General features: G+C 34.6%; 1 protein-coding gene across 1 annotated transcript in view; it reads left to right on the forward strand.

The window, feature by feature from the left end:
* Window positions 1-9967, forward strand: part of cdk19 (cyclin dependent kinase 19) — a 55262-nt gene extending 45295 nt beyond the window's left edge. The window contains exon 13 of the mRNA XM_081378270.1: window positions 6630-9967. Within this exon, the coding sequence (XP_081234396.1) occupies window positions 6630-6743 (114 nt within the window). The 3' untranslated portion in view covers window positions 6744-9967. The remainder of the gene's footprint in view (window positions 1-6629) is intronic.
* The last annotated feature ends 6113 nt before the right edge of the window (window positions 9968-16080 follow it).

The following is a 16080-nucleotide window of genomic DNA, read 5'->3' on the forward strand; positions in this document are numbered from 1 at the left end:
AATTTCAGCCGGATCCTACCTGATCCTTTTCCGGAAAATGTCATATTTGGGATTTTTGAACCGCGGTATTGGTTTTTAAACAATCCAGCATTAGCAAGTGGATTATATGGTGACAGTATGAGACAGAGCGAGCAGAGGTTTATGCAGATGTATTTGGTATTTTCTATTGGCCCTGAACATAAATATTTTTGACCAATCAGCTTTCTTAAGCTCAAAATCACTCTCATTGGTTGGTGCTTACTGCTTATTGTTTTGCGTGCAGTGAGCAGCGGAAAGTTTGTCCTGACGAATACCCGACAAATTATTTTAGTAAAAATATGTTAATATCGGCAAAATGTTAAAAAGACAGTCAAGCATATTTTCATTATTCATATCCGATGATGGAGTTACTGATAAAAAGAGATCCCAAGAAAACTGAACTGCACCCCTGGACAACTCTAATACTAATCAGGATAGCAGGAGACACAAGCAACGGGAGTTAGATCTGAAATCAATGTAAAGAAAGAGGCAACGACGTCATCGGTGAGAGAATATCGCTGATCAACTGAATGATATTTGGCCATTCACAAATATCTTTACAAACAGAATAGCCTTAAATAATGCAGTTCCTCAATCTTTCCACACAGGCACTCAACTCTCTCAGACACACTGCTGAAAGCACTGCACATGTGCCCTAGCACAGCCTAGCGTCCAACCAGTCATAATAACAGTATAATCATTTTAAACAGATACCATTCTGGTGTGAACATTATAAAATTGTGAATTTAGAAATGATGTTTGACAGGCATGTAGCCGCACACATCTGGCACTCGTAATCCGCCATTACAGTAGTCTATGCTGAACAACAGACAAACTCTTGCTCTCTTAAAGGGGTTATATATTTTAAAAGTTCATTATTTTGATTATTGGGTGTAATAGAATGAGTTAACATGCTTTATTTAAAACACATTATTTTTCACATACTGTACATTATTGGAGCTCCTCTATTCCCAGCTAATTTCTGCAAAGTCCCTCCTTCTGTTCAGGAACAACTTTATAAATAAATCTTAACCTCTGAAAGCAAAAGCGGTTTTGCTTTCGCATCAAAACACAGTGTCCCTACTAAATTACGACAACTCTACAATTCACTAAAGCCTCATATTCTTTACGTATGCCTTTGGGTAGGAATTATACCAATATTTCACATTGTGATGTAGATGTTCGAGGAAGTAATATCTGGACTTCGATCAAGGCATTTTAGGCAGGTTTGGATCAATGTTCTCTGATAGATATAATAAATCACTTTGTGGGAGACTATGAGCTTTGTAACTTTGCAGATCACAAATAGATACATTACACACTAAAGGAAAAGGAAAACATTAAAAAGCATCATATGACCCCTTTAAGAGAGTGAATCCAGCAACAAGAGAATGCATTAAAGGGTTAGTTCACCCAAAAAATGAAAATTCTGTCAGTAATTACTCACCCTCATGTTGTTCCAACCCCGTAAGACTTTCGTTCATCTTCAGAACACAAATTAAGATATTTTTGATGAAATCTGAGAGCTGGCTCACTCCTTCATAGGCTGCAAGGTAATTTCATTCTGCCGGTTCAGAAAAGTTAGTAAAAACATTGTTAAAATAGTCCAAGTGACTACAGTGGCTCAACCTTAAGTTTATCAAGTGACGAGAATACTTTTTGTGTGCAATAAAAACCCCAAAATAACGACTTTATTCAACTATTAACTTTCTTCCGTGTGGGCCTCTGACGTGAGTTCACGACGAGCGCCACAACGCATGCGCGAGAACTGGGAAGATGACACAGATGGGTCTCGATGTAGTGTTTAAAATGGTTCTAAAGTGTGCATTTCCCGGATGTCTGAATCATTACCAATGGCACAAAATGAATGGCTTACCTTTCACTCTTTCCCATCAAATGATCGTGAGCGTCATCTTCTCAGTTCACGCGCATGCGTCATGTTGCTCTCGTGAACTCACGTCAGAGGCCCACACTGAAGAAAATTAATAGTTGAATAAAGTCGTTATTTTTGTTTTGTTTTTGCGCACAAAAAGTATTCTCGTCACTTGATAAACTTAAGGTTGAGCCACTGTAGACACTTGGACTATTTTAACAATGTTTTTACTAACTTTTCTGAACCGGCAGAATGAAATTACCTTGCAGCCTATGAAGGAGTGAGCCATCTCTCAGATTTCATCAAAAATATCATAAATATCATGATACAACAAAGTTGAGCCAAGTTCAACTTATGGCAAATGAACTGTAGCGTTGTGCATCAACCACTAAAGAAATGCGCATATGCTGTGCTGAAATACACTTCTGATGTTTATTACACTGTAAATTGTAACAAGTTGAATTATTACAACAGGAAACCAACAGTAATGTTCTTCATCATTTTTGAGTTGCTAAAGCTTAATACAACTTTGTATTGTGTTTGTATAGGAAACTAGAAAATGTGAGTTATGGTAACTCAATTTGACAAGTTGAAATTAGCTCAGCCATCTTAGAGATGTAAGTGTGATTCACAAAATCAAGTTAAAAAGAAGACGCGGTTGCCAAAAACATTTGAGTGACCTTGTTATGTTCCACCCAGTCTAGGATAGGGGAAGCAACATTAAAGTTAATGCTAACTACAATATTAACAAAACAAATATTTGGCTCCAAAAGTTACACACCAAATACAACAGAAATGTGTTACAACAAGGTTTATTGGTGTAACACAAGTATAGGACGTTTTAAGACTTCAGGAGTGGGAAAAGCCAAAAAATAAATAAAAAAACACATAAACAAAATACCTCTAATTATAGGGACCCAATCTACACTTACCTTAACCCCCTGAGGTCGGCTATCGCGCCGGCGCGATAGGCTCGTTTTTTTCCGTATGAGTGCAAAAAAATAATAAAATAAAAATATTAATTTTTATCTTATATGCTTGTGTTATACATCAATCTATCCTGTTAAGTGTGTATTATTTTTGTGTACACTCACAATTAAAACAAAATGTTGTGCTTTTTGCCAAATAAAGAAAAATAATCACGAAGCGAGTTCTGCCTTCTCTCTGTCCGTGTAGTCCATTCTGAAACGCGTCCGAAAATGAATCATAACTCAGCGAATACTTCTCACACAGGCACGTGAGATATGTCTTTATGAAGCTTGAAATCTCCTCTTTTAAATGAAGTAATTTATATAAAAAACAAATGTTTTCAACTCATGTAATCCGTTTGAAAGCAAGGAGAGGTACCGTTTTTCCTTCTGCCTCATTATCTCTATAATCAGCTGCGGCCGCCCCGCCCCCGGCGCGATTCACATGTAAATAGTTAGATGATCTAGTATGCAGCGCACCCGCCCCCCGATCAATGCCATAAAAAGTTTCTTCATCAGACTTACTGATAGTTCATCGCGTTTTGAGTATGACACGCTTCTCTGGTAATAAAGACGCCCTTCAGATGATTCTGGACGGCGAGGAAGAATGCACCTTTTCCTCAGAGGAAGATTGTAACTCAGACGACGAACGGCAGCATTTTGAAGAGCGAATTCCGCAGAGAAAACAATTTCGGAGTAAGTTTTACTTAAAAGTCTTTTGTCTTTTATTTTTCGTGTTCGCATTTATGAGGAAAAAACAATATTACGTGACAGTTCTCCATTATGGACGCGAGCGCTCTAAAAAAATCACTAAAAGACTTTCAAACTTTCACAGAGACCTCAAAACAGAAAGTACAAATCCTTTCTTTAAAACGAATTTCGTTTTGTATCAATTGTATCTTACTTTTAATAATTTTTTCATTAACAAATTTCCTGGATTTAAACTGCAAATTAACATTTATATTTCTTATAATAAAAATGAAAGACCTATGTTACAGACATATGAAAGACAACATTTCGTTGATTAGTTTTGGATAGATTATACATTTTTAATGTAAAATATCTGCCACCTCAAATAAGCTTTTGTTTGCCAATATTTGCTTATGTTAAATATAATATGTTTTGTCAAAAATAAAGTTATCAAATAATCAATCAAATCCTTAACTTTGAAATATGTATGATAAAATGTATACTTTAGTTTTTACAAAGAAAGATTACACTTGAATTGTTGTTGTAATTGTAACCTTTTTAATAAAAAAATATATTTACAAGGTAGATGTAAACAAACTATTAAAAGGTAAATATAAGCCTTTTCTTTAAATAACTTTTATTGTGTTTTATTATTGACAAATTTGGGGAGAGCATAAATATTCCAAAACTGAAAATACAGTATGAGAATTAACTGCACAATTACTAGACATGTTTTCCTTGGATATTATAGGCCAAATTGCAAGCACAATATGAGGAAAAATAAAAAAGAATTGAGATGCTTCCAACTGTTGCTCTTGCATTCTTGTGGCTCAGTGACTCACCTGAATGAATGGCTAATTAAGTATGCAGGCCCCATTGTCTCCTCAGGTATGAACCACTATATATGCATGACCGTTGACGCCCACTCCGCATATGGCCTTTCCAAACAGAAAGTGCTTTGCAAAATTCAAATCAATGTATTGTGTTATGTGAATGATAAGGCAGGGTGAATTTTACTTCATTTTGAAGAAAAAACACTAGGCGATGACATCTTTTAGACAAAAGTCTTATTGGCACATATTTAGAATGTGTTTTATGGCCTTATTTCAGAAACTTTAGTTTTTAGTTTTTTCAATAACCACGCATAAACATTATTCTCTCAGAAATGCAGACATGTACATTCTTGTTGCTCACATTTCATGGTAGCCCTGTTTGTGCTAAATAGTGTGTAATTTTTTTTTTGCCATTAATATGTTTATAAGCAACTGAAAAAAGCAAAAATGTCAGGGCATGTCAGAACATCTCAAGGACCCCAAAAACACCTTAGACCCCAGAGGGTTAAGGAAAGAAACAATAAAATGGTTCCCTGACTCCCTCTCTACTTTAAACAGGAGAAAAGCATTACAAAAATAAAACTCCCTAGAACTCCCAAGTTTGGTCTATATACAACATTTACAAGAGAAACATCTTATTAAGCAGTTTATCAGTTGGGTTCAGCAACAAAAAGTGTCTTCATCTACGTAACACTATTTATAACAATATTACGTACACTTTTAACAACAAAAAGAAATAAAATGGGTAAGTTTTGAAATAAATCACAACTGAACAGCAGCAGCAATGTACAGAAACAACAAAGAAATCCAACCAACAGAAAAACAAGCCTTCCTTCAGTGGAGATCAGTGAGGCTTTATACTCTTGTTTTCCTTGAAGACCAATCCCAACCGAGCAGTCATCAGCAGAGGTGCGCACCCTCACCTGGCTTTACCTGCACAGAAGAAGGCAGAGAAACGACCACTACTGCCACCTAGTGGCTTGGCACGCATAACATACAAAATTATAAAATAAAATTACACCACAGGACGTAACAGATCTTTTCTAATTATTCTGAGCCACAAGTTCTCTGCTGTCTCCCAGAGTGCATTGCGGCAGTAATAAATTATGAATTCGCTTTGTTTGACTTTTTTCTGGCTTTTATTTGCCACTTTATCATCTTGGGCTTTCTGAGTACAGGAACCAAATAATAATATTTTTTATTTATTTAATAGCTTCTTTTCAACAACCAAGGTTGCTTTACGAAGATAGGTTAAGGAACAGAAGCAAATAAACATCGAAGCACAATACACACACCAAGGGCAGAAAGTAATATACAGAGGTCGATTGCAAAAAGATATTTATTTGTAAAGATACAAATAAAGAGGAATTCAAACAAATAACATATCCATAACAAGGTACAATTTACAGGCCGAGAGCTGAAGTGTAATATTCACACTTTTAAAGAGGTTTTTGAAGGAGAGAAGGGTGGATGCTTGACGAATGTCTTGAGGAAGATGTCCTTAATGTCATTCCAGAAATAGTACAGATTGTTAGTTTTTTTTATACAACAAATTGCTGTATATGTAGTCAGCAATTTTGTTTTAATTAGGACATTAATTAGGTTTTACAGTGTACATAAAAATATGCAATGGGGTGTAACAATATATCATGTCACAATATATCGCTATACAAAAATACATCAATATGTATTGTGGATAGTGACAGTATGTATTGTGTATAATTTAAGTTTACAGAGTTTTAGTGTCAGTACTACATTAAACTATTATATATAATGTTGAATATAATGTATAGTAAGGCAATGGGGGGATATTTGTGAGTCCTGATAAGGCCAAATGTCTGATGTTACCAGTAAAAGTGGCCTACATTATTTTAAATATATCTAGTCAGTGAAAGAGTGCAAACATATTCATCTAAAATAATTCTGTATTTTCAGCTTGGCATCTCCATTTCTTTTACACCCCCAATGTAATACCAAATTTAGCATTTTAATCAGCAGTAAATTTTTTGTTAACCTTTTATCATATGTCTTGGAGTATCGCAATAATATGATACCGTGAGGTCAGTATAGTGAGATGTATCGAATCGTGACATTAGGGGATCGTTACACCCCTAATATGCAATAAATAAACAAGACCCATAAGATTACAGTTCGCTTTCAGCTCAAACTACAGACAACAGTTAAATAATGCTGAATGCTTAATTTTTTATAATAATTTCACTTTTTTCTCACTTTCTTTCATTACAGCACTCCAGTTCTCGGCTTGGTTACCAGAGCAATGTCCAAGGCTCCACCCAGTCGCAAAGCACTATGGGATATTCGTCCTCATCTCAGCACTCTCATCAGTCTCATCGATACTGAGACTCAAAACCATACATAAGCACTTCAAAGAAACATTAACCACGAGCATAAAACCAGGCAAGTCTGTGTTGTCGAAGAAAAGTCGGGGTTTGTCCCAATATAAACATAAAACCCAATTTTTTTCCAAATCAAAGCCGCCTGCCATCCTACAATTCTCAACAAATGCCACTCCAATCAAAGCCCAACTTAGCAATCCCTTCCCCTCAAACACCTCTGAAGAACCAGATCCATAATCAACAATCAACATTGAACATTTGCCTCAATATCTCAACAGTATTTCAATACATTTAAAAAGTTTACCAGCTCCAACACCAACTATACCATCATCTGCTGACTGTTTAGCATTTTCACACTCTCAGAATGATCAGCCAAATGCTATTCAGGTCGTAGTTACAGAAAGAAGTGACACAAGGCTTGTTACAATGGCTTTTTAATGGTGGTGTCCCACTGGCAGACTCTCAAGGGTGTCACATCTACCAAATCTCAGCCTCTTCTGGTGTTCCAGTGAAAAGTAATATGTCCATCCTCACTGAATGTGAAACTTCTGCATGACATGACAGAGATATTTCATGTTTGATGTAGAGTTATGATTTTGGACCAGTAAGTGTGTTGGACTACCCATCGCAACGTCCTGTCACGGTTGTGCTGGTTAGGACAAAATCTCAGATTAACTTGGATCAGACAGGAAGTAAATTACATCTGAGGTTGCGGCATGGTGTTAGGATACAATTCCTGGGATTATTTTCCCCTGTAAATGTATGTGATGGTGTATCTGTCCCTTTGGGACTGATATGTGTGCTTGCAACGGAAAATTGGCTCGTGGGTTGATTCTACCACCCATTAGTGTTGATTTATCATCTCAAGCCTTTCTGAGACGCCCCCATATGACACACCTGAAACTAATCAAATAGAGACATTTACGGTATATAAGCAATTGTACATAGGAACTGAAATCCCCGTTTATCTTTCTCCTTCTCCTGTGTCCTAGTAAATCGAGCTGCCTGCATGTACAGACAGTAGAGCAGAGACTGGATTTGTGTAAAATATGTGTATATTATAAAGACTGAAGAAGAAAGAGCACTTATTGAAAGAAATGAAACCCAGCATGACTCTGTGTGAGTGGAGAACATCTCTCAGCTACCGTGCACCATTGCATTACTACACATCCTCTTTTGTTGTGTAAGAGAGTTTTTTTTTTTTTTTAATACACTATAAAAATAACATCAGCTATCAAAGAACAAGGACATGGTGTACTTTTTCTCTTTTTTTGCAGAAGAACATGTTTTATGATTTTGGTCAGGACTAAAATCCCTAAATCTGTGTGCGTTAATTTGCACGTGATTGACTTGCATGTGTGTCTCATCTGGGGCAGCTAGCAGTTGAACTGCTTCTGTGACTTATTTTGTCTCCTGTTTGTTTAGTGTTTTATATGCTTTTATAATCTGATTATTGTTGGTTTTTGTTTTTTGAAGTGCAGTTATTCTTTTGTGTTATTTGAGCTCAGTATGTGGACTGGAAGAGTTTTTTTTTGTTTTTTGTTTTTTCATTAAGAAGAAGTTCATTAAAAGTTGGATGTCTCATCAGGCAAAGATGAGGCTTCAGCTGTATATCTTACAGGTCCTTCCAAGCTGTCTTTGAAACACTGAAATTTTGTGGTGTGTTAGACAAGCTGCAAGTCATTTCTGTTGCACAATTAAGCGGCAACATGGGGAAAAATACGAGCTCAAACGGGATTCTAAGGAAATCTTGAAACCGAGTCTTTAGACTATCTCTTGTTTTAAGCTTTCTGAAAGTGAGTCAGTTTAAAAGACCCTGAAGGATAATGTTACCCAAGTGTATTGTAGTCACCCAGCACAAATTGTTGAGACTGACAATTGATTTCAATCAAACTGTTCGTAGAAGAATGTAGCTAATGGTCAGTTGCTGCCATCATACTCATGAGTCTCTCTTCTGTCCCATTTTAATTTTTGTGCATTTTTTTTTTTTTTGTAATATACTTTGTATTTCTTGTGAAAGTGATCAAAATCAAATGCCCCCCCACCACTATTTTCCACCCTCTCTTCTGGGTTTCTTCATACATCAAAGTGAAGTGTACATAGGGTACTTTTCTTTATGAGGATTTGACATACAAAGTATACATATTTCTAATTTTCTGCACTCTTCTGACTGTATGTGTTCATCACATTTTCTGATATTTATAAGTCTCAAACTAGGAAACACAGAGGGTGGATTTTTTATGTCCAGCCACCATTGTCTGAAATAATGATGGAATAACATTCGTTTCATATGATGTTTTTTATTTCATCAAAGATTTTCATCATAAGATGATCTATTGTACAGTATAGTTGGTGCATATCATATTTGGTGTCATATCTTCAGTTTAATGTTTCAGCTTTGTTCCTGGACATTTCCTTTGTTTTATTACAGTTTCCCCATATTTTGAGCAAAATAAATAATGACAAACATATTGTTTCTGTAGACTGTGACATTTACATGTGAAATTACAGTAAATAACATTTAATTTTTTCAATGGGAAACCTTTGGCATCATAAGACTGTCATAAAGGTCATGAGAATTTATGTTGGGTCATAATTTTGTCATGTTATGTTGAAATATGATTTTCAGTTTTATCAGCCACAACATTTTTAGTTACATCACACTATTAAGTATATATTTTGAACACCTAGCCCGAACCCTAGTTCTAAACTTAACCATTTATCAATATACTACAATGTAAAAACATTATAAAACATGTAACAGGCACAAAGTACAATTAATTAACAAATTACAAATACTCCAACAAAGTCTTCCAACCCCAAAGTTTTGTATGAGGAAAATACCCAAATTCGATCATCTTCTCCATCCAATTTAATGCTCAAACCCTGCATGCATGCAAAAATGACACTAAATGCGAAATGAGAATGAGTTGAACGTGGGCAACAGAAAATGGACATTTACAGTGACAGCAAAACACCTTTTCTTTGTCATATGGGCGTCTCTCTAGCTCACCTAGCTAGCTATCTTGGGTCTATCCTGGATAAATCGGGATGCCTGGAAAGGGCCCATGCACTATGCATGGGAAACAAACTTTCATACATGCCCCTGCTATAAAAACACGCTTCAACCAGCCTAATCTGATTTTCTGGTATTAGCTGCTGTTAGACAGTCTCCCAGCCTGGCTAAACTGGCTGATTTATGATGTTTTTCAGCAGGGGGTTCTATGCAAAAAAAAGAAAAAAAAAGAAAAGAAAATCTTACAGAAATGACCAACATTTTCACAAAACTTCACAATTTATTTTATATCCTACAATTGTACTATTGAATCACTGAAGGTAATCATATGTTATACAGTCATTTGGGTAGATGTTTACCCAATGTACCCATATGTAACTCAATATATGACAAATTAGCATTGTCACTAAATGTCCTCATTCTTTCCTGCTGTAAAAGACTGCACTGTGGGAATATACAGTGTGTGTGTGTGTGTGTGTGTGTGTGTGTGTGTGTGTGTGTGTGTGTGTGTGTGTGTGTGTGTGTGTATATATACAAACAGTGCAGTCTTTTACACACAGTGTAGTCCAGAATGCAACAGTGTTGATTGGCTGATATTTTCCATGCATGCTTACAGTTTTTAGGCCAAACTCATAGTCTGATTCAGTTTTGGGTGACTATTGGCACTAAGTTTAAAAACCTAAAGTAATCGGAATAGGTTTCCCTACATATATTGATTTGTCTATTTAAAAAAATAAAAAATAAAAATCCATGTAGCATGTTGTATTGGTTAAAGCATTCAGGTTGTGCTTCAGGATGCATATTTTACAGTAGACATCAAATATGGAAAATGCCCTTATTTTACGATATGGTTAGTTGTATCTGCCATTGTTTTTTCCCCTGCTGTTCCACAACTCTGTCATAAGAGACCCATTTGTGGGTCATGACTTGAGAACACACTGGTTTAGAGATTTGGCTCTAGCATCTGGTGAGCCAGTTCTTTGCACTTTCTACCGGTCAAGTCTCTGTTTGAGCAGCCCAGTAGTTCACGGCAGCCTGTTGAGTGTCTTCTACATCTAATTACAAGTTGCTTACATTTTGTATATTATGGTGTTTTAGATATAAGGGTGTTTATCTATCTCTCCTTGTAACCTTTATACTGAAAAATCTCAGCTCATGGATTTTTTCCCCTTTCTTTTTCAATTAATTTTTATTGTCTTCTGCAGAATGTCTTTCTGTCTTTTTAATACTGTTTTTGGTAACCATGGTGTTATTTTCAATACAACTGTTTTGTGATTGGATTTATGATTGGTATACAAGGCAGAAATCAGCTTGATTCTCTACAGTCATGATCTGACTAGCTTGAAGGAGATGCCCATATATTATTGTCCTATTTATAATTCTTACTAATGATTATGCTTTCTGAAACGGGCTTCAATGAATGTTTTTAAAATGAGTTTTATATGTACAGCATTTAAAATAATTGCCATGTTATGATATGTTGCACTGTAATTACGGAATTATTTAGTGGTCAATGTAAAGTATTCCCGTTTGGTTTTTATTGTTGTATTTTTTAGACACTATAACATATGGCTTTAATGATATAGTAATAAGCAAGAAAATACACTTATATATGTATTTACATGATAGAGACCTCTATGTTTAGACATTTGTCCTCTGATGGAACATTTGCATGTGTTTATTAATATTTTTATTCCAAAGCTTAAACTATTTAATTTTTCCACATATTCATCCTGTTGGCTTGCTTTTCACAATGCCTCCCCATGAATTCTTGCTCCCTTTGCAGGTATTTTTTGAAAGATTGGATTGGAGCAGTCACTGAAATATACCTGTAATATATTATAGATGTTTCCTTCTAAAATATTTAGATGCAGTAGCACTTTATTACCAGTTACATTACACAGTCATTACGCATGCATTCTGATTATGAGAGAGACAGGGGAGGGCATTTTATTGACAGTGTGAATGCAGAGAAATTTTAATAACTTTATAAAGTCCCATAAAACAAGGCCCATAGAATCAACAACATCTGATTATGTGGAATTTTTAGCCAACAGGTCACTCACTCTCTCTCTCTCTCACTCTCTCTCTCTCTCTCTCTCTCTCTCTCTCTCTCTCTCTCTCTCTCTCTCTCTCTCTCTCTCTCTCTCTCTCTCTCTCTCTCTCTCTCTCTCTCTCTCTCTCTCTCTCTCTCTCTCTCTCTCTCTCTCTCTCTCTCTCTCTCTCTCTCCATCTATCCATCTATCTTATCCACCCGTTTTACAGGCACTATTATATTATGTCCTGTCAGACAGTCATCTGTCCCTGGTGTTACAGGCTGACTAATTACAATAGTTGACAGTGTAAATCAAATACTTGCAAATTACATAACATGGCCTTTTTAGACATAGGAGACTATCTCACATTGACTCCCTTGTATGCGTAAGTGCAAAAATCCAGACAACACATTCTTACTCTCTGTTTTTTCAAGTTATTTCTTCATTATTTCAGTGTACAAATGACTGTTATATGAGAAAATATGCATATTTATTTTATATTCTATATTGTAATAAAATCCCTTTGCTTCATGTAAGTTTTCTGGTTTATTCACAACTTTATAAGTTTATTTTACACAAATATATGATGTGCTGTGTGTATGAAATTGTCAGGTTCACACTCAGCTGGTCATCAAAGAATCATGTTTTTACAGTAGCCTATAATACTTTCCAAAATGCATTGCAATTTATAGTATTTTGGAAAAGAATACATATAAATCACTATTAAAATTGGCCTGTCTTTGTTTTTCCTTCAGCCAGATAATATCCTTGTTTTGCTTTGCATACATGATTGATAGGGCACATTACAACAATGTAGTATGTTACAATTCCAAATGTTTATAAAAAAATAAAATAAAAAAAAATGCTTCCTTCATTAAAAGCCTAATAAAATGAGCTGACGAGTGACAAAATAGCTACAAACTTGATGTGGTTAAAGCAATCCTATGACCAAGGTGAGAAAACCAGAAAACTATTGGTGTGGAGAATAAAAAGATACAAACTATCAGAACTTTCAACTCTGTTTAGCTAAATAATGGACAAACCTTGACTAATCCAATGGAAATTATACTATGAAAATGTATATCCTTCTGAATGCTTGGATGCTTCAGCTTCAGAAGATACAAAACAGCATAAGTATTGAAGAATTGATGGAAGTGGTACAAAGTATAAACAGTGGATAAGCTCCTGGGCCTGATGGCTTGCTGGTTCTGATGGTTTGTATCTTTTTATCCTCCACACCAATAGTTTTCTGTTTTTCTCACCTTGGTCGTAGGATTGCTTTAACCACATCAAGTTTGTAGCTATTTTGTCAGGTCCTTCTATATTAGGCTTTAAATGGAGGAACCATTTTTGTTGTTGTCATTTCTCTGTTATGTACAATAAACATTTGGAATTGTAACATACTACATAGAGATTTATAAAACATTTTCTAAGACATTGCTGCCTCATCTTCTGGAAAAATTTAATGAATCTTATGAATAATATGAAAAAATACTGACCTTTTAAGTATATTTACTTAAGCTAAACCCGGGCAAATCCCCGATGGACAGGGCATCTTCCCACATAGCAAGCGATCTTGGCCCGAATGTGTCCTCATGCTGGCACTGCTGGCCTCCTGTCGGCAATGGCATGCATCCTGTCAGCCGGAGCTGGGCCATGTGTGGCAATGATGGCACAGCATGGATCACGGCAAACATCATGAGGGTAGATTGCTGGTGGGAGGAGTGTGGCCCAGATCAATCCAGCACTGAAAAAAGGTTTTCATTCATACAATTAAAAATTTTACACTGAAAAAATATTTTCATTCATCCAATAAAATATAAAAAATAGGGTAATGGTTCACATCTATATTTTATAACTTGAGCCAATGAAAAATAGAAAATATTTTCTCTGTCTGTGAAAACTATTTTATAAAACCTGGCTCAAAGTATATTTTTCTTGTTGAATAAAGTCAATTAATTTAAATTCTATTTTTGACCTAAACAAAAAAATATAAATTTAATCAAAACAAAAAATATAATTCAAGAAATAATATGCATTAGAAATTATTTGTTTTCTCCAATCAAATAGATATAGATTTAATTATCTATATGTTTTAAACAAACAAAAATATATGAATTTAATAAAACATGTTTCCCATTAAGAAACATTACTTTATATTTAATCTCATCCAGAATCTAATTTAAAAAAAGACATCAATATTTTTCATTACATTGATATTTATTAACTTATTATACATTACTTCCACATATCTACAATTTCAGTACTCAAGTGTCAGATTTTTAACTTCTTAGAGCTGGCAAACATTGACCTTAGAAAACAACCCAGATAGCAAGCCACCATCGAAACAATGTTGAGTCAATGTGTCAATGTTAACTGCACTGAATCAACATAAATCTTTTTTTTTTTTTTTTTTTTTTTTTATCTATCCAAAAATCAAAAGTAATGGAATTGAATCAATGTTACAATGTGATGTTGGTTGTGTCTGAAATCAACTGCAAGTTTAGATGTTGATGTTTTATTGAAAATGTTTGATCACCATTATGGTGATTGGTGTTTTTGGTGGCTTTTAATGTGAGTTGGTGGTCTTTGTAACAGTGTTTACCAAACCACATAATTTGTTGCGAAGAAAGACAGAATTTTTTAGCATCATAAAATAGAAGAAAGGACTAATCTTATCCCTGATCAAAAGTTGTTATTCATAGATTATATTCACCAACAATTCTTTCTTGTCACAGATGAGACATTCTTAATTTTAAATACAGTGTAGGAATATATAAATATTTCTATATTATTATTATTATTTATTTTTTTTTGCACACAAACAGACATCAATAATCAATGAATCTCAACAATGGTGACGTTTCAAGCTGCAATGCATGCTGGGAGCCACCATAGTTTAAAACTCATTGCTCCCAGCATGCATTGCGCATAAAGCATGTCACCATTGTTTAGATTCATATGCTGATTCTTGATGTTGGTGTGTGCCTAAAAACAAATTACACGTCATGCCTTTTTCAAAATCAAAACTCAGAACATCTGATCTGTGCAAGTGTTCTGAAAGCAGTGTTGATGAATATTATTCTATTAATATTGCTTCATTTGCAACTAATTATGTGTTTTGGTAAACACTGTTAAAAAGACCACAAACTCAAGAGTCAAAATGCACAATTAAATTAAACACAAATCCTCTCATGAAATAGTTTTCATAGACAGAGAAAATATTACTTAGGGAAAGTTCTATATTTTTTTATTGGCTCAAGTTATAAAATATATAACGATATATTGTGAATCATTACCCTAACAATTTTTAATTGGATGAATGAACAATTATTTTTCAGTGAGTCATCATCTGGTCCAAATCAGGATTGTGACATTGACAAGTGCACTTTAATGCTGTTGACTTGACTGATTTACAATTTACTTCATTTTAAATGATAAAATTTCATTCTGTTATGACTTGACTTTTCAAAGATACATTTTAAACAGTACTACAGTTTAAAATATTTAATTCATTCAAATTTCTGTGATCATTTAACCATTATCATGCAATATTTCATTAGTTTTGTTTATTATGGGGCATAATTTTATTAATATGCTGTCATAAAATGCACTATATTGTATTCCTGTGTTGTAATCCAAATCTTCAAGATGTGATGCTTTGTGTGAAGAACTGTAGTAAAGTGAGATTTAAAAGTTGTATGTGAATATTTATGACAGTCAAATGCAGTTGAACTTAGCTTAAAAAGCAGCTAAGAAGAAGCTGTTGTTTGTGGATCCACCTGTGATACACTTGATTGAACTGCTTGCTGTTGAACTCAGTAAATGATCAATCTTTAATTCTCAGACGTTTCTCTCTCAAGTTATTACAGGAAGAGATCCAAATTCAAACTTTTATTCAGGGATATTTATCTCCTTCCTCACTACTGATCATAAAAAAATAGTCATATGACTGACAGCAACGGCTGCAAACGTAAAATTAAAGTAAAATATCCTAATTAAAATAAAGTGCAAAAAACTTTGACAGAACATTTCCTTAAATGTTTTATAGAAAAACACTGACATTTTACAGGTATTTCCTGAATTAATTCAAAAGACTGGCAGCAACAGAACATTAAACACTAACAGATCTCTCAAGATGACAGCGCCTTCAATTACAATCCAGTTTGACTTTATTTCTCTCATACTAAAGTTCTTTTTGAGGTTTAGATGCTGATGTCTTATTAAAAAAATATATAATAATTTGATATTACCATTATGGTGATCCGTGTTTGCTTTAGTTGGGTTCT

Source organism: Scardinius erythrophthalmus, assembly GCF_964197995.2.
Source record: "Scardinius erythrophthalmus genome assembly, chromosome: 11".
In the NCBI taxonomy this organism is placed as follows: domain Eukaryota; kingdom Metazoa; phylum Chordata; class Actinopteri; order Cypriniformes; family Leuciscidae; genus Scardinius; species Scardinius erythrophthalmus.